At 36.0% G+C, this 20,469-nt stretch overlaps 1 protein-coding gene across 3 annotated transcripts; it reads left to right on the forward strand.

The window, feature by feature from the left end:
- Positions 1–78: 78 nt before the first annotated feature.
- dnk (deoxynucleoside kinase) lies at positions 79–20,469 on the forward strand. 3 transcript variants are annotated; one of them, XM_073960169.1, is made up of 7 exons: positions 87–198; positions 10,942–11,204; positions 12,284–12,501; positions 12,627–12,760; positions 19,171–19,289; positions 19,361–19,509; positions 19,590–20,469. In XM_073960169.1, exons 3-7 carry the CDS (start codon positions 12,304–12,306, stop codon positions 19,731–19,733), a joined length of 744 nt encoding a protein of 247 aa, XP_073816270.1. In that variant the 5' UTR covers positions 87–198; positions 10,942–11,204; positions 12,284–12,303; the 3' UTR covers positions 19,734–20,469. The 3 variants fall into 3 exon arrangements, with proteins under 3 accessions (XP_073816267.1, XP_073816270.1, XP_073816268.1); XM_073960166.1 differs by lacking the exon at positions 10,942–11,204 and having other exon boundaries at positions 79–198; XM_073960167.1 differs by lacking the exons at positions 87–198; positions 10,942–11,204 and adding an exon at positions 11,870–12,170.

Here is a 20,469-nt window from a genome sequence, read left to right on the forward strand (position 1 = left end):
GGAAAATAATTGTAATATTTATTGTAACGCCATTTAATAAGGTTGCTATTCAAGGGCATGTTTATTCTAAAAACATATGTTCTAGTCGCGAAAGAAATGGTAACAAGTGAAGTCGAATTGTATTGTGAAATTAATATTGGAAATTACAACAAATTTAAGTTCAGCACCATTTTCCTAAAATGATTACAAAGATATTAGGTAAGACATGAAACTTATTTTATTTAAAATTATACGAAATTTGATTATGTTACCTGCTAATTTGGCTAACAATGCTTTGTGTTCATGTCGGCTCGTTCATATCGGCATATGCTGGGTTTTATTACAGTCGGACCTCGTTTAGCCGTAATAGTAGGGATAATCGATTTTCCGGAATAGAACAATAACTATCAGGGCAATCATGAATAAAAATTCCGTGCGGATTTTTTCCCTTTCCCCATTTTTACAATTTTTTATTTCCATATTTATATGCAAAAAGGGAATATTTTTGTCGATTCGACGAGAATATTGCACAATTAAGTGATTCTAGTAGTTTTCAACATTTTAAAACATCGATTTTAAAAGAAATTCACTTTTCAAAATTTTTTTCCGTGCGGAAAATTCCGCGGGAAATATTCATGATAGCCCTGAATATGTAATTTTCCAGAAACTGCAAGAATCAACAGATTTTTACTACGATAACAATTTTTCCTTTATGTTATCGAAAAAATAGTACAAATGTGCAGATTCTTGCAGTTCCGGAACAGACCAAATGTACATGGGCGAATATTGCGAAAATACTAGTTTCTGTGTCCCGAGGCATTTGGGGTTACAAATATTGAAAAAAATTAACCGCCTGTTCATGTATGTCGCACGGAAACCTGTACGAAAGGAAGGCAGGCACTCACTTCCGTCTAAAAATGCGTTCATGTATTTCGCAAACAATCGTGCGACTGCCGTTACGTATCCTATGGGAAATACTACTAATTTGAATGTACATTTGTACAACTATGTTCCATAAATGAGAGCCAAATGAGAAATGAAAACAAAATCCACATATACATACAAACATTGGAATATGTGTGATTTGTTTTGTTTGAAAAATAAAATGTGTCGGTATTTTGAATTATTTTATTTGATTGATTTCTTCAAAACAATGAATGAAGCAGCCTTCAAAACGTGTCTATAAAATTTTTATTTTGTTTCAAGAATGTGTTGCACAAATTTGTTTCAAGATTTTCGGTGTTATTCGCGAGTTTACGTTCTACTCGACAGCTACAAAGCAAGTGAGTGATTTTGACATTCTCTTTCTACAAGAGACAGTCCTTTCGAAATACATAAACCCAAATTTACAGGAAAAGTGTACGTTTACGTGTTATTTCGTATGGCTTGTCGGTCGCATAGATTTTCGTTTGGAAGGTGTTTACATGAACAGAAAATGATTTTTTTCGACTTCCGAAGCGCAAGAAACCTTTCGGTCGACATACATGAACATGCTGTAAATATTTAGAAACGGAATAAGGCCTTGTTTATATTATAGCCTTTTGCAGGGTTAACCTTCTTTATGAGGATTTATTTGAAATATAAGCAATCCCAGCAAAAAGTTTGCATCCTCGGATGCAGTTAAATAACTAGAACAATTGCCGCTGGTGTACATTTCAATTTATTTTCATAAATGGGAACCTAGCCCATAGGGCCAAGAGCGGTTCCAAAAGCTACAAAACATACACTACTCCAAAAGCTTAAAACTAACAATACATTAAATTTAATAATTTCATTAAAATTCATTAACAGGATGTAATTAAAGAAAATATGAAGATATGTTTAGTAAATCAGCTAAGCAATATTAAAAATAAGGAACATAAACAATCATAACAAAAATTTGTACTAGTCGAAAAATTATTAATCTTCAAAATCACTCCGATTGAAATATTCAAATAACTTCCTTTTATAACAGATTAAGAAGCCACTGAATGTCTTAAGATCTTGCGGTAAACCAACAAAGGGGTCAAAAGCGGTATATGAATTTGTTTATTCCTCTCCGATCTACTAAAAACAAATAACTCTAAAACAGAGGAAGGGGCTTGGATTTGTATCACCTTAAAGAAAAACAACAGGCACCTAATATTCAGAAAAGCATCAAACGAACTACCAAGAAATTCTTCTACATACGAAGAAATATGGTCACGACGTTTAAGCACAAAAACATAGCGCATGACCCTATTAAACAATACCTTAAGCTTACGCAAAACATAGCCACAACTTCCAACAAAAACATCCATAAAATACAAAAAATGCGGCATTATCAATGCATGTACTACCTGTATCCTAATTTTCTTAGGTAGGATAATATCCAAACAGTACAACTTTCTTAAAACAAAGTTTACCTTGGAAACTAAACAATTAACATGCAGATCAAACTCCATACCACTATCAAGCAACAAACCAAGACACTTCATCGACCTTACAACATCTATAGACTCCCTATAGATGGAAACATTTATAGAACTCTCTTGGAAGTTGTCAAAAAACATAACCTTAGTCTTACTAGTATTTATTGAGAGCCCATTGTTGGACAACCACGTGACTAACATATTAATATTAAAATCAATAGAAGACTGCAAAACATCCATAAAAACATATTCCCCTTTAAACAAAACCTGTATATCATCAGCAAAGGCAAATGACATACAATTTCTACTATTAATACAACAAAACAAATCATTAATATACATTATAAACAACAAAGGCCCAAGGACAGAACCTTGGGGCACACCACTACTCACAGGTAGCATACTCGAAACACAATTTTGCAACCTCCGGAACAAATACGAAAAGATAAGCTTACACGCTGAAGACGAAAAATTAAAAAAACGATGCAACTTCTTAATCAAAATGAAGTGATTAATTTTGTCAAAGGCCTTTTCAAGGTTCAAAGACAACAGAACACAACAACCACCCCCACCAACAGTCTTCCTCACATTGTCAGTCAATCCAACAAGGAGGGACGTTGTACTACGGTTACATCTAAATCCATACTGGCTATCATGCAACAGTGATAGCTCATTGATGTAACTCAGCATTTGATCTTTCAATATATGCTCAACCATCTTTGAGATTATCGGCATAATTGATATAGGTCTATAATCCCGAGAATCATTACTTTTCCGTATAGGCACTACTTTAGAAATTTTCCAACCTGCGGGGAACGTAGACACAGTACATCTTTTCCTATGAATTCACTTATGAATTTTACAAGAGAGCGCGCAGCTAGGATGCACTACATTTTGCTTCCACGGCACATAGCTAGGATGTACTCCATTTTCGATCCAAATCACAGCCTTTGATGTAGTGTTTTGGATTGAATTTAAATGCAGTATAAAGATGTTATAAAATGCAAGCCATTGCAAATATCCCAAAATAAATAAAATACATTGCTTATTCGTGTAAAACAAGAATATTAACTTTATTACATTAACACAAATTATAAAAACTCTCCATAAAATTTGATCGTAACTAAGTTTACTTCCTCTACTCTGCTTTTTATGACATCGAAATTGATATTGCTTTATCATCCAAATGATTTTTCATTTTTCCTCCTACTTCAGTTCAAATTTCCACTTCAAAAATAATTTGCGTCTCGTGAATTACAGCAATGTTCATAACTTTACTTTGTATTTCTTTATTTTTTATAAAACAAATTCTTAGAATTTTAACACTCTTTCTTGTGTTCAGAAAAAAAGACTGCTACTGTAGGGATCAAAAAATTGGCTTGCTTGGCTAGGGATCTTTAAGCGAGTGCTTCCAAAATGTATCAAGCGCAGTGCATTTTCATAACTCCGTGTGGACTGCATCGAAAGATGTATTGAAATAAATCATAACTCTGCATTGCACTACTTCCAAACTTTTTTGCTGGGTATGTTTCTCTACGTGTCTCCTTAGCGGGAATTAGTATTAGCGGTAGGTTTTACTGTTAATAACATGTCCAGAATGAAAAAGAATCATTCCTTTAGATGGAATCTCTAAAGCCCAGGATTTAAAATCGCAAAGAAAAATTCTCAAGCAGAGTAATTTGAAGTACAAGAAATCATGATGATGATGGCGATCAGTGACATAGAGGCATACCAATCATGGATAGCAAAACTAATTGCAAATTTCGGCATCATTGCTCAGACAAAATGTCATTCTATGCGTGGATACTCCTAGCTACTTTTTGAAACATTAACAAATGAAATAGACAAAAATTCTGACCTTCATATAGATATTTATTTAAAAATAATAAATAAAAGTTAAAAAGGATAAAGTGCAACAAAGGAATATGTCCAGTCGGAGTGACCTATGAAAATGTGAGAAAGGGTAAAGAAACTAGATGAGTAAACGCAGAAACTTTTTAGAAGGTTAGCATGAGGAATAGTCTGGATGTGGAACCAAATTGTCGTTCTGTGGGCGATTGGAACCCACTATCTTCATCCATGCTAACTACTGCACCATGGACACATTTGTTAGTAGTACTTGCTTAAAGTAATCTTCATTACTGCATAATTTCCAAATCCGATTTAGTGATTCAGGAAATGATCTGGTTGTTGCCATTTGGAGATCATTGTGTTCATCTTGTGTAGATGGTGATGGTTATTTATGGAAGTACAAAATAAAAGAACGTTTAGATGAAACCTGTGTTAGCATCGAATTTCTTCGAAGATACATTTCCTGTAACATCTACCTTCATACCATGTATTTAGGTGAATCTGATCAATCATATTCGACAGCGGAGGAGCATAAATTCATTACAGCGTTATTCCATGTAATATCGGTAGATTTTCCATCTATTTTTTTACTATCGACCAATTTGGATTTTATGAGGCTTGAGTTTATGGTTGATTGACTCTCTTCAAACACAGCCACCAATGTTCCACTGTTACTTTAATCAATTACCAATAATTTTAAAACGCAAACATTTCTGTTTGTAGCAAAACTATTTTCATCCTATTCAGATAACAACAAAATAAATAATTTGACAAAGAAACAAAAGGAAAAATATCAAAACTTCAGAATGATTTTGACACTAGTGTTACGGCAAAATCAAATCAGCTGACACTTGTGTTTTACCTGTAATAATTGTACCATGGGGTTGTTGCGTGATTTACTCTGCGTTTACGTATGACAGGACAGTTCAGTTCATGTATTGATTGTCAAAAACTCAAAACTTGCCTGTGTGACGTAGGCGTCCAGATAACTGCAAAAACAGTTGTCAAATTATGAATAAAAATCGTCGATTTCTTTTTGTGTTCCGTTCAAATATTTTGTTTTTGTTCATGTTCTTTTGTTTTCAACGCGTCTGAATTATCGTATCACTTCTTTTTCACAAAAATGTCAAAAATTTGTTAACCCGACTGTCTGTGAAAATATGATGGACAGCTGAAAGACAACCGACAAATATATGTATGTGTTAGTAAATTAGAGTTGTATTTGAAGACAAACTGTCTGGTGTAAACACTTAGTTATATTATGTGGTCATACGAAAATGTATGCTAGTGTGAGCGCAAAAACTAAAGGCCTTGACACATAAAGGCCTGCGTACATAAGCTGCTTTGCCTGATTGCCTTGCTTACCTGCTTCATTTCTGACGTAATAAAAATAATAGAATAAAGACGAAATTTCGAACTGGGTTGCCATCAGTTGGAAATTGGGTCGGCCTTCTTTGTTCTTTTATTTTTTTATTGAAGCAGCAAAGCAAGGCAATCAGGCAAAGCAGCTTATGTACGCAGGCCTTAAGCGACTGGCTTTATGGCTGAAGTCATTTCTGGTAAAAGACTAAAGGCCAAGTTCGACCTAACTCAAATGTGCTTCTGACATTTCTTTATTCCTTTCCCAGAAATGATTTCAGCCAGAAAGCCAGCCGTTTAAAGGCCAGAACAGAATCAATCGTCTCTTGCTTTGCTTGCTTCCCCAAATGTCAAATTATAAAGGAATGCCAGAGCCTCTTTGCAAATCCGCCTGCGTTCTCCTTTAGGAGGCTCTGGCATTTCATTATAATTTGACATTTGGGAAGCAAGCCACGATTGATTCTGTTCTGGCCTTAAGTGTCGAGGCCTTAAAAGTGGCATGGACTTTGACAAACATAAAGGATGTCGTATGGATAAAATACGTGACAGCTCATACGACATTGATTGCTATGCTAGTCTAAACACGCCTTAAACGAACCCACCTTTAAGTGACAACTTAAATGACACATTTTATACTTGTGCTTAAAACAGGTGTTTTAAGATTTTACGCAATTTGAAAGATTATATGGAATTGACAACTTAATGATGCATGTTATATAATAAAGGGTGATTTTTTAAGACTATAGGAAAGTTTTTCAAAAAAAAAAAAAAAAAAAACATAAAATTCAGAAAAATGCATGAAATCTTTATTTGAATCGGTAGTACGGTCCATTTAATTTATTGTTTGAAGATTATTTCATGCAAATGTTGACCGTGACTTCGCCTCAAATGGTCCATCCGCTTAGTCCAATTTTGGCATACTCTTTCCAACATTTCGGCCGGTATCTCGTGAATAAATGCATCAATGTTGTCTTCTAATGAGTCAATTGAAGCGGGCATGTGTGTATAGGCATGAGCTTTATCATAGTCCCACAAAAAATAGTCTAAAGGCGTTAAATCGCACGATCTAGGCGGCTGAACACAACTTTTCGATAAAAAAGTGGATCTTTGGCCAACTTTCCAAGAGCCCATTCACCAAAAATTCTACGTTGCGGTAGGTCGTTCGGCTTCAATTCTTGCATTCTTGCAAGCGTTGTCGTTTGTAAGACGATTCATTGTTAAATTATAGACCAAACTGAAGATGTTTGACAGTGAAACAAAACACGAAACGTGCGCCAGCTGTTTAAACCAGTGTTGCCAAAACGGTAATAGATACACAATCACCCGTTACAAGCGCTTAAGGTGAGAACAGAATGAAAAATTCACGCTTAGTCCCAATTTACATTAGGCGAGTTTACTTGCGGCAATTGTCAGTTTGTGGGTGAGAGAGGGTTTGAGAGGCAAAGGGTTACCATATACCTCACCTCTCTCTCCATCAAACTGACAATTGCAGCAAGTAAACTCGCCTAATGTAAATTGGGACTTATCCAAGTCTCATTTTATGTAAAAGAATAAATAAATACATGATCGCATTTTAATTAGGTAGAACCTCCCCTTTTTTCTTTTACATGAAATTTAGCGTGAAGTAAGCGACGAATTTCATTGTGTTTGCACCTTTAAGATAGAAACACAGTGGATTTTTCTTGCTTGCGTGGCTTCATTTTGTTAAGTGTGGTACACACCGACAGTCAAAACTGACAGTCAACGTCCCTTTAGTACAATTTTCTCGAAAATAAAAGCATTTCTTTAGCTAAAAATATATGAAATGCAATATGTAAAGTGTTATTTGCATATTAGGAAAGTAATTATTCAGCCAGACTTTGATATTAACGAAATAGACCTTGATGACTGTCAGTTTTGTTGGTCAGTGTGTACTATGCTTTAGAGTAGTACCTCACTGTGTGAAGCTGTAAACACATCCAACGTTTGAGCAATGTTTTGTGTCATTTCTGGTAAATTAATAAAAGACAAAGTGCTGAAATGACACAAAGCTTTACTCAAACGTTGGATGTGTTTTCAGCTTGATGCATAGTGTTTTTCATTTATGATATATGGTAACATGGGGAGGGTGTGCCACGTTTTGTTCAAAATGTTCTAATATCAACACTGTTAAAGTTTTTTCAAATACGCCAATGGACTCTAAGAATTCATTTACCACACTTCTTGCTTAAATATCAAAATTGTACAATAAAGGGACGTTTTATCTATTGAATAATCAAAAAATATACTACAATTGACAAAAAGAAGCAGGTCCTAGCATTCAATTGAAGTTGGTATGCTAAATTTAGATACAAAAGATATAATATTACATCAATACGATACGTTTAGCATAATATTTGATTTTTATTTCAGCTTATAGTGTGGTATATCTATAACATAAACAATATACGTTAAACCCGACAAATTTCTCACATTAACCCAACCCACCCCCATCCTGGCATAGGCGCCCCACCCCCAACACATTTCATAATATGAATAATTTTGGCATTTATAATTATTTTTTGAATACAAATTATTTTTTGAATATAATTCTTTAGAAGTTGTCTTTTAACAGTATAAAATGTATTTTGGATATCACCAAAGGCAAACAAGATATAACAAAATATACCTTCCATGAACTTTTTTTGCAATACCCTGAAAAACACAAAACTGCTTGTATCCTAAATCATGTCTTTGATACAAATGCCAGCATTGGATAGATATAAATCATAGATCTTTCCTAAACTCACAATTTTCCTTTTAACGGTTTTTTTTGCATTTGTAGTTTTCAAGAAAATCTGCGGTGGCAAACGCCCCAGTGGCACAGCCGCCCCATGCTACCATACTTGTTTAAATTTTTAGTAATAATAGTATTATGTATTAAGTTTTTTCTTCAGTACTTTTGTAATTTATTTATTTATTTATTTCATAAACAACTTTACATTAATTCAAGCCATCGGGCCAATAGAAAAGAATTAAATTATATTACATTTATGCATGTTGACACTACTCCCAACAGTTATATATATCAAAAAGTCTTTAGTATAATAATATAAAAAAATATAAAATAAAATTTGAGATAAAATAATCTTATGTTTGGTTTACATTCGGCGTCTTTTCGTGATTTTGAAGGCGTTTCGTGATTTCGCGCGGAATCAAGCAAAAATTATCATGATTTCGCATACAAAAATGAAATCATCTCATTTCGTGATTTCAGCGAAATCAACATCGAAATCACAGTACACGTGATATACAACCCTGTTTGTGACTGAAAAAGTACCAAAAGTTGCAACACTTTTCACGTATCACAATAAACAAGGTAGATGGTCAATTGCTGCAACAAAAAATTTTAGAATCAAAATTTTTAAACAATGTGAAAAAAATATTAGATTACTTTGTTACAATGCTATTTTTCATTGCGTTCTCGTACTTTTTTAATGGTAATGTTAGAAAAAAGAGCGAAATGTCTAAAACTGCTTCCCCATACAAATTTCTTAAAAAATACGGGAACGAAAAAATTACGGAAATTGCAAAAACTGCAGCAAATCAACGTATCAGCTATCGTATTTAGATGATAATGAACATGTTGCTAGTTTCTACTATGCCAAAATTGTATGGCAGAAAACAGGAGAATATGGTGTTATTCGGCGCTATTTTTGTTTAAAGAGAAGTGTAAGTCTTGCTAGACTTCGGAGTACGGGAACGGGTTCTATACACAATTAATACGATATATAGATAGTTTTACGATAATTTTTGAAATAAAGTTCTAGAGTTCTATATTGTAGTATATTTTTGATGACTAATAGCACGGTTACACTACAGTTTTTTGCCGGGTTAACCCACTTTATGAGAATTTATAGTTTAATCTGGTCAAATCTGACCTGATTTGTCATACAAAAATTAAATCCTCTCACGACTGGGTTTATTTTAAATCCGGCACAAATCCACCAAAAATACAGTGTTGTATTCGGTATTTGTGCAAAAAAATCCAACTCTACTCAAAAAGTACCAAAAGTTGCAACTGGTTTTGCAACAGAGTTAGTCGTGTTTTACACGTTTACGACTGGTCGCATGAGATTTTATGGAGTTAATAAATCTAAAGTTATTTGAAAATCATAAAATTATTTATTTTTTTACATTAGACACATTTTAACAGAAAGTACGCTTGATACCATGATACAATAATGTATCCCTGTGTGTAAAATATACCAATATGAGCAAAGAGGGGACGATATCTCATACTAGAAATTGTAAAAGTGCAAAACACGACTTTATTAGTTATTTTGTATGTATACGTAAACAAACATCAGCTGACAGTTTATATCCTCGAAAAGCTAAGTGTAACCAGCAAAGATTAACCCACTGGATCTATTAAACCCAGTGGGTTAACCTTCAATAGTGTAACCGGGGTATAATTCAATTTGCAACAACTTGTTTTGAAAATTCATGTTCGATCAGCTGCGCGTATGCATCTACCTTGATCATTGTGATATGTATGAATTCAACAAAAAAATAAGTGTAAACACCGGGATGTATTTCAGGATTTCGTGAAATCCAGTGGATTTTAGAGCGCAAGTATAGACTTGGCATTACGCTCATCAGAAGGCAATAAATTCAAAAAATATATATATTTTAAAAGAACAGACGCAATTAGCTTAGGTGGCGAAGAAGTTTATTACTAAAAGAAGTTGGGGAAACGCTAAAATTCTTTAAGTCACTTGGCAATGAATTAAATAGTCTTGCAACTCTAACCTCAAAAGATCTATCCATTAAATGAATGGCACTAGAAATATTTAACTGTAGTCGCCTCATTGAGCTTGAAAAACTAAACAATGACACTAACAATTGCGGGCATTGATTTCTAATTAATTTATAAAAGAATACAAGGAGGCGCAAGTCAATGTAATTCTGAAAACTTGTACCTAGAAATCTTATTACATAAGGAGAAATATGTTCTCTGCGATTCACACCATACACAAAACGAACTACTCTATTAATAGCAAGTTTTATGAGATCTACACTACCCTGAGTAGTGCCAGTATAAACCTCCAAACAATATAAGACTACCGGCAAAATCAGAGCATGGGCTAATCTTTGTCTTACATTGATGGGCAAGGCAAGATCAGTTCCATAAAGGGATCTCAAAGATAAATTAATTTTAGAGACAACAGAGTTAATGTGCTGACTAAAACTCAGCTTATCATCTAACACAACACCCAAACAACATAGTTCATGAACAAAATCAACTCGGTTATTGTCATAACTCAACATCAATTATGATTTAACGCATTAGAAAAACACAAAGCCTTTGTTTTCGATGGATTAATCTTCAATCTGTTACTAGACATCCGCGATTGCAGAATATCCATAACAAGGTCCATTTTAGATTGAAGTGTGGCTGAAAATCTAACATCCCCAACAAAGAGCAAATTCATATCATCTGCAAAAGCAAATGGAAATCACCAACTTTGCAACTTATAAAAAATATCATTAACAAAAATAATGAACAAAAGTGGCCCCAGCACCGAACCTTGAGGAACACCACTTTTGACAGGAAGAACCCCACTACTCCGTTCACCAACACACAATTTGCTTCCTATTGGACAGGTAAGACAATAACAGCTTGCAAGCACTACAAGAAAACCCATAAACATCCCGCAATTTAGAAAGTAGTAAGGTATGGTCAACCCGATTTAATTTGGACGTTTGTCCTTTTCATTGAGTAGTGAGTCACTGTTTTAAGCATATTGTATTTCATTGGCCTATTGGCTTTGTTATACATGTTAAATTGAATAAATAAAATAAATAAAAGAATAATGAACGGCAAGGACGAATTTGAATTAGGTTGTTTTTTAATTTATTCTTTTACTGGAACAAAACAAGCGACGAGCTGATTGTATTTCTACCTTTAAAGCTCATAAGGTGAGACCACAATGAGAAATTCATGCTTATCCAAGCCTGAATTTGTGTAAAGGCATAAAGAAATCCAAAATCGCTTTTGAATTAGGTAGTACCTGGCCTTTATTCATTTACATAAAATTGAGCGTGAAGCAAGCAACAAAAGTCATTGTGTTTCTACCTTTAAAGCTCATGATGAACCCCACATTTTGCCATGCGTCATGCGTTTTTGTTTAGCTCAATGCAATTTGGCGTCCTATTAATAAAAATTGTTCATGTTGGCAACGTCCGTATAACGCCGCTAACGATCTTGCCAGATACACAAAATAACGTATTACAACAATTAAACCCTTGGAATAAAAACGTAAACAAACGACTGACAATCTTCTGATATTTTCTAGCGCCAAAATACTTCCCGCTTTTTTCATTAATAACAAATACATTTTCATAGAGTGATCACATCATCAAATTGGAGGAACGAAGTGGAGTTAGAAAGAAAAAAGTCTTTCCAAAACCGTGGTGAAACTTTGTGAAAGTGTTTTTATTTTCTTCGCAATAAAATTGTGGATTCACGTTAAAACGGCGTAGAAAAATTGATTAAATAATTCCCAATAACTACTTGACGCACTTTGGTTTAGAAAAATATACACTATTCGGCCGTATTTTTTGTTTACTGTAATTATGGAAAATCTTTTCAAAATTTGTTTAACAAAAAATTCTTTAAATTTCTTGAATTTTATTGAAAAATAATTTCTCATTGTGTCCTCCATCTATATATCTTCTTGAAGGTCGCATAATCTCTTCCGTGATGGCTGGAAATAGTGCTGCTGTTAGTAAAGTGCCCAAATATGCTGCCGGAACTCAACCATTCACCGTCCTTATTGAGGGCAACATTGGCAGTGGTAAAACTACTTTCTTAAATCATTTCCAGCAGTTCCAAGATAAAATTTGCCTTATCACAGAGCCTGTGGAGAAATGGCGCAACGTAAGGGGTGTTAATTTATTGGTAAGTAGTACAGCAGTGCACGGTGACTGGATGGCATATTTGTATGAATATATGCAAATATTTCCAATTTCAATATGTGCGTATGTATGTTTGTACTTATGTTGCAATATTTCGCTTATTTTTAGGAACTTATGTACAAAGAACCCGAACGTTGGGCCATGCCTTTTCAATCATATGTCACATTGACCATGCTGCAAAGTCACACGCAGCAAACTCAAAAACCAGTAAAACTTATGGAACGTTCCATTTTCAGTTCGAGGTAAGAATTTAAAGTTATGCTAATGTTATTTTTGTTTTTTGTTTAGTGATTCATTAATCAATGTCAGTCAGTAGTAGTTGGTACATCAAAGAGGGGATGAAAAAAGAAATGCGTACAATATGGTATTATGTCTTCAAAGTGGAAAAGATTTTAGACAAGTTTGCCTTATTTTTATTAAAGATGTTGAAATAAGAAAATCTGAGGAGTTAGGGCCGTATATCGTTTTCTATTTGAAACCTTGGTGGTTTGCAATGACGATGATGTTGTTTGCCTGAGGAAGAAAGTTTTTATTAAAATCTCTCCAAAATGTTTTATTTTGCTAAGGCCTTTTACGCAGTTCACTTATCGGAAGCACGTGTTTTACCGATTGTTTGAAAACCACAATTAATATATTTGAGGAAACGTGACCTAATTTTTATTGCTTTGTTTTGCTTATCTACCTTTAGCTGTTATCAAGGCCCTTCATCTGCTTTCGATTATCAAATGCAACAAGTTTTCAAATCTAAGCTTGGTTTTTAAAAGAATAGTGCTGAATAGTGTAAATATATATAAGTACACCGGGGTTTCTTAAGATTTTTATACGTATTTCTGATTAATTTACGGTGTGGAAAATCAGTTTGTAAAAAAACTATAAGCTTACATTTAGGTTCTAGGAGAGATTACATGCAACTTGTGGCTCTCATTACAACAATATGGTCACCAACTAAAATGGCTCGTATGCATGATTAATCTCTCGGGGATATTCCGATTTACCGTTCAAACATTTCTTTCAGACATAGATAATGTTCGAAGATTAACTATGTATAACTATATAGATTCACTTCATCCGTCGCCTCTCATTAAAATGTTTAATATTTTTTTCTACTTCATTTTAAGTCCGCTTTTCGAATGGCTTCGAAAATTTGGCCGCAGATACCATCTGTGGTTGTAATTACAACGGTATAATTTTTTCTTCCTTGGTGACTGTCATATTTCCCGAAATATGGCCACCGAAGGTTCCCAAAACTCACAGTCAGCAACTAGATTTGGTTTAGATCAACAAGTTCTTGTGAAGAACGAACCCGTTTCACAGTTTTTTTGCTGTGGAGCATTGTTCGTCTTCTCAGAAGATGAATGTTTCTCAGTCGGCCCAACCACATTGACTTTTAGCAGCCTGTGCATGTTTCTAAAACCGGTTCTCCCTACGCTTTACCCAAGCCTTTCAGGTTTATGTCGAGTTGGAAGCAGACCCCTTTATACATTGACCTTTACGGATGTATGTATTTCCTTGTGGGTTGAGTTCAGCTTCGGAACACAGATTACCGGATTACCTCCACCAAGTTGCTTGAATCAGTTGGTTTCATCTTTTCTACTTTTTTGCTTCCCGAAATACGGCCACCGAAGGTTCCCAAAACTCACAGTCAACAACTAGATTTGAGTTAGACCAACAAGTTCTTGGGAAGAACGAACCCGTTTCACAGTTTTTTGCTGTGGAGCATTGTTCGTCTTCTCAGAAGATGATGGTTTCTCAGACGGCCCTACCACATTGATTTTTAGCAGCCTGTGCATGTTTCTAGAACCGATTCTGCCTACGCTTTACCCGAGCCTTTCGGGTTTATGTCGAGTTAGAAGCAGACCCCTTTGTACATTGACCTCCTTTACGGATGTATTTCCTTATGGGTTGAGTTCAGCTTGGGAACACAGATTACCTCCACCAAGTTGCTTGCGGCAGTTGGTTTCATATTTTCTACTTTTTTGCTTGTCGCCGCCGCTTCTTTATAGGATTGAGCAGCTACAAGGTCTATAATGAAGATCTTATCTGTTAGAGCCTCGCGTCGAGGTAAATGAGGGTTAAGCTGAAAACACATCCAACGCTTGAGCAAAGTTTTGTGTCATTTCTGGTAAAAGAATAAAAGACAAAGTGCTGCCAAGTTTCACTTTTTCTTTATTCTTCTCAAACGTTGGATGTGTTTATACCCTCAGCATATATGCTAACGAGGGTATATACAATTTCATACGGGCAAAATGTGCGTCATCGAAATAATGGTTTTAGACCCTAAGTATATTTGGACGAAATGTGTTTCAGACAATTTGGTGTCGATTTAGCAATGTCCGCCTGTCTGTCTGGCTGGCTGGTGCGCACGATAACTCTCGAACGGTTGAACCGATTTGGTCCAAAATTTGGCTTTCGTAATATTTTGTCCAAACTTAGTTTATGTTCGAAGATGGGTTATATCGGTACACTCCTTTCAGTACCTCCCCCACAAAAGTTCGGAAATATTCGGAAAATTTGTGCGCACGATAACTCTTGAAGGAATTAACCGATTTGGTCCATACTTTGCACATCCTAATATGTCTACCAGATATAGATCAGGTTCGAATATGGATTATGTTTGTCCACTCCTTCGGGTACCTATCACACAAAATTACGGATAAGTTCACTTTAACACCTGCTCTCGAATCACTTTGATTTTTTTGAAGCAACTTGCATTCGCTGTCTCAATTACGACGGTAAACGTTTTTTCAGGGGCACGTCCATACTTCTTGAGAAAACAGCCCGAAAGGTGTAAAAATCCCTATGGCACCATATGTAGTGGCTGGCCTTCCTGATATTTTGTTATACTTTCAGTTCGAAGATAGGCAATACCGGCCCACAACTTCCGGTAGTTCCCCGAATATTTAAAAAATAGCTCTTAAATGGTATGCACAATATCTCTTGAACAAATTTGGTCCAAACTTTGGATCTCCTAATATTTTGTCCTTAGGGAACCTCCTCCACAAAAGTTCAACATTTGTGTTTAAGTGCAGTTTAAGGTGTGTTAGAAGATCCTTTGGAAATGTATGCCGATGCTATTCGTTGTTTCCCTGCTTACAACGGTATTATGTTTTCCGTGGACAAGTCCATGCTTCCTGGCATACTGGTCCATAAGTTATACATGACCCACTGAAATGACTAGTGGGCGATATATCCCAAAATAAGATCCACTTCCATAATGGACTATGTCGGTCCATTCTTTTAAGTACCTCCTCTGCAACACTTTTGAACTTTAATCCTAATCCAAATGTCCAAGAAAGGCCATAAAATAATGAAACTACCATAAATACATTCGATCTGACCGTAGACGTAAGTTTCAATTCACATAGGCTGAGGGTATCTCTGTCGGCAAAGCGGACTGATAATTTTTTTACTTGTTTCAGCTTAAGTTGTTTTGAATTTTCTCATATACCAGAGGTTACTTCTTATGAACAAGTCTTCCTTCTCTGAATGTAAATTCGAATGACATACCACGAATTTGCGAAGATACATCACACCACGTTTGACATAAAGCACTATCTTTATGTGTGTCTGGTTACTTCCGAGTTCTTGCTAGAAGAATTTTCTTCAGCAAAAACTTGCAAGTTCTCAATGAAGAACAGAGAGTTAACAGAGAACAAGTGAGTTAACAGACAGACCTATTATCTTTTCTGGCAGATCTGTCCTACGAGTCATTGACTCATGTTTGAGTATCTTTGGATGTCCTTGTGGTATTCTGCCATTGAAGTTCATACTGGCATGTGCCGATATAGGACTAGCTTGAACTGACATTGATGCTAGTTAAGTGTCTGATTCCGTACTCCCCTCCTCCAAGTTACTTTCATCTTTCCTAGTTGTTGTAGCAACGCAAATAAGTTATATTTTACTCAGCACCCAGATCCAAAAATTCTGCAACCTGCAATCGGGAGAGAGGTGAGTAGGGTTTGCTGGACACATGTAGGTCACGTGTTGGGTATCGTGCCATCAATTCGGGCCCAATATAAATAGAGGCGTCTGCATCGTCCGAATCCCGAGTGCTATTCAAGTCTGCCTAATAGGCTCGTTGATCTAAAGGTTCTCACTTATACCTTTGGACCTATCTCTCCATATTTTGAAGATCTCTACTGACATGCCTGGGTGTGGAAAGCATGCCACTAGTTCGTGGCAGGGATGCTCACTGAGCTAACAGCCAAGCATCGACAACGTCTTACCGCAGTCCTCAGGGCGGCATTCTGGCAGGTTTGAATATTATTTCACTGTATATCATGCTCGAGACGCATATAATATCACAGAACGGCCTATTGCTTTGTAAGAGGTCAACAATCAAGTTCTTCGTCCGTCTCTCCTGTCTGGCACGATAGCTCTCGAACGTATCAACCTCGATGGGTGGTCATATCGGTCAACTCCTTCCGCTCCAAACAGTTTAAATTTTTTAGCTAGAATGGTGCGCACGAAGGTTGTCCTCGTGGTCACTCTATTACAACGGTACAATTTTTTTTCGGGGACAAGTCCATACTTCCAGAGATAATGGCCCAAAAAACCCTAATCCTAAAAATGACTGATAAACTCTTTTTCTGATTTGTGTGCACCTTCGGGTACCTCCCTTACAAATGTTCAAAATTTTCGCTTTAGTGCAGGTTAGGCCTGTCCGAGGATAGCTTTGACATTTTTACCGAAATTTCACAGCGACCAACTGAAATGGCGACTCATATTAGTCTAACTTTGACATTTCGTAACATTTCTTTCAATCTTAAGTTCGATAATATGTACCATATGGGACAACTCCTTCCGGTACCTCTCTCAAAACCGTTTAAAATTTTCGCTTAAGTGCAGATTAAGGCATGTTCGAAGATGGTTTTTAAATTGCCAACGAAGGTAGTCCACTATAATTCTGATTATAACGATAAATTTTTTCGCGGGCAATTCCATGCTTTCTAGGTCTTTGGCACGATAACCGTTCAAAAGAGTGACTCCCAAAATTGTTGTATTTTAATCCTAATTTAATTTATTAGAAAAATGTCCGCATTTATTCGAAATGTCCAAAATCGTCAAGACAAATGACCCAAAAGTTTATATTATGTAGTCTGCTACTCTATGGGAGCATCCTACAGAGGTAGCCTATTCTATGGAAGGTCACCTACGAAGGTCACCTATTCTATAGGAGCCTTCTACGAAGGTCACCTATTCTATAGGAGCCTTCTACGAAGGTCACCTATTCTATAGGAGCTTTCTACGAAGGTCACCTATTCTATAGGAGCCTTCTACGATGGTCACCTATTCTATAGGAGCCTTCTACGAAGGTCACCTATTCTATAGGAGCCTTCTACGAAGGTCACCTATTCTATAGGAGCCTTCTACGAAGGTCACCTATTCTATAGGAGCCTTCTACGAAGGTCACCTATTCTATAGGAGCCTTCTACGAAGGTCACCTATTCTATAGGAGCCTTCTACGAAGGTCACCTATTCTATAGGAGCCTTCTACGAAGGTCACCTATTCTATAGGAGCCTTCTACGAAGGTCACCTATTCTATAGGAGCCTTCTACGAAGGTCACCTATTCTATAGGAGCCTTCTACGAAGGTCACCTATTCTATAGGAGCCTTCTACGAAGGTCACCTATTCTATAGGAGCCTTCTACGAAGGTCCCCTATTCTATAGGAGCCTTCTACGAAGGTCACCTATTCTATAGGAGCCTTCTACGAAGGTCACCTATTCTATAGGAGCCTTCTACGAAGGTCACCTATTCTATAGGAGCCTTCTACGAAGGTCACCTATTCTATAGGAGCCTTCTACGAAGGTCACCTATTCTATAGGAGCCTTCTACGAAGGTCACCTATTCTATAGGAGCCTTCTACGAAGGTCACCTATTCTATAGGAGCCTCCAACGGAGTTTGTATATTTTATGGAGCCTCCTACGGAGGTCGCCTATTGTACAGCAGTCTCCTACGAAAGTCGCCTACCCAATGGGAGCGCCCTATGGAGGTCTCCTATTTTATGGGAGCCTCCTACAGAGGTCGCCTATTCTATAGGAGCCTCCTACGGAGGTCGTCTACTCTATAGGATCCTGGTACTGTAGGAGCCTCCTAAGAGGGTCACCTATTCTATAGGAGCCTGCTACGGAAGTCTTATATTCTATGGGAACCTCCTACGGCGGTTTTCTATTCTACAGTAACCTCGTTCCAAGGTCGCCTATTGTGTAGGAACATCCTACAGTGGTCATCTATTCTATAGGAGCGTGCTACGGAGGTCTCATATTCTATAGGAGCCTCCTACGGATGCCTCCTATTATGTAGGAGCCTCATACGGAGGTCGCCTCTTCTAGAGAAGCCTGCTACTGAGGTCTCATATTCTATGGGACCCTCTTACGGCGGTCTCCTCTTCTACAGTAGTCTCCCAAGAAAGTTTCTTGAGGTCGCCTATTGTATAGGGACCTACTATGGAAGTGAAAACCTCATAAATATATCATTTTTGTGGAGAAGGATTTTGGTTGTGTTTCCGACCACTGTCCATAGATGAAAGTCGAACTTCACCCAGGCTGAGGGTATATTTCCGACTGATAGTTTTTTCTTGTTTGATTTATTAGCAAAATATAAAGCTTCCCCTAACAAGATGTCTCTCCATGTTTCTCCTTTTTACAGATATTGCTTTGTTGAGAACATGTTTAGAAATAAAATTATTGACGACGGAATGTATCATGTTCTCCAGGAATGGTATAAATTCATTGACGATTCAATACATGTTCAAGCTGATCTCATAGGTAAGAAAATATATCCATCTACATAGGGGGGTTGTACACACCTCGACTAATTCTCACAATTCAATTTCCAGTATATTTACGTACAACACCCGAGGTGGTCTACGAACGTATGCGTAAACGGGCACGTTCCGAGGAAAGTTGTGTACCAATTAAATATTTAGAAGAATTGCATAAATTACACGAAGAGTGGTTGATTAATAATCCAGCTTTTAATAAAAAGGTAAGTCGAAGAACTGACGATAAACATAAAAAACAAAAAGAAATGGACATTTTAACGTTTATTGTGTTGTTTCATTCCAGGTCGTTGTTCTTAATGCCAATTTAGATTTGGAGCACATAGGCTCCGAATATAAACGCTATGAAAATCACATAATCAATCCCGCCTTTACACGACAACAACAGGCCGTTTTAGTATCGCCCAGTAAACGTCCACACATGGAATGATCGATCATCAACTGTACTTCTGTGTAAAACATAAATAATCTTCTATATTTTTTGGAATAATCACCACCACCACAACAAGGGCATAAGGCCCCACATGTGTTTGAGTGGATGTGTGTGTACGTTTGAAATATATAACCCTGTTTAGTTTTTAAGTGACTGTTTTAAATTTAATTTTTAAGCTTTTTAATCATAACTTAAAACCTTAATTAGTATAGTATGGCTATTATAACAACAAAAACAAAAAATGTATATTTAGTTTTCTAAGTATTTTTCTCAAAAATGGTCTTGATGGCCCGGTGTTTCTTTCCTTTTTTTAGTTCAATTTTTTGTTAGTGCAATTCGTAATTATTTTATTTATTTTTTTGCTCTTTTCAAGAGGCAGGCAGGCAAGTAGTTCAATTTTAAAACGAAAGCGCATTTCTTATTTTTAACAAAACTCATTTTCTAAGCATTTTTTAAGTTGTATTTGGGCAGCATTAGCGACTATCTCAGAATTGTCGCCAAAATAACTTACTTGAATTGTACCAAACATAAAGAATAACATCACAAAAGAAAATTGTAACTATTATTAAAAAAATAAACAAATATTTGAGAAATATATTTTTATATGAACAATTTAATTTCTGTTGTTTTGTCTAATTAAAAAAATATATAATTTCTTGTACAAAAAAATTATGTGTATAAAATATAGTAAATGCCTATATTAAAATAAAAATAAGTGAATGCTTGAAATAAA

The sequence above is a fragment of the Musca autumnalis genome, unplaced genomic scaffold, assembly GCF_047663935.1.
Source record: "Musca autumnalis isolate F117 unplaced genomic scaffold, ASM4766393v1 scaffold_1, whole genome shotgun sequence".
NCBI lineage: Eukaryota > Metazoa > Arthropoda > Insecta > Diptera > Muscidae > Musca > Musca autumnalis.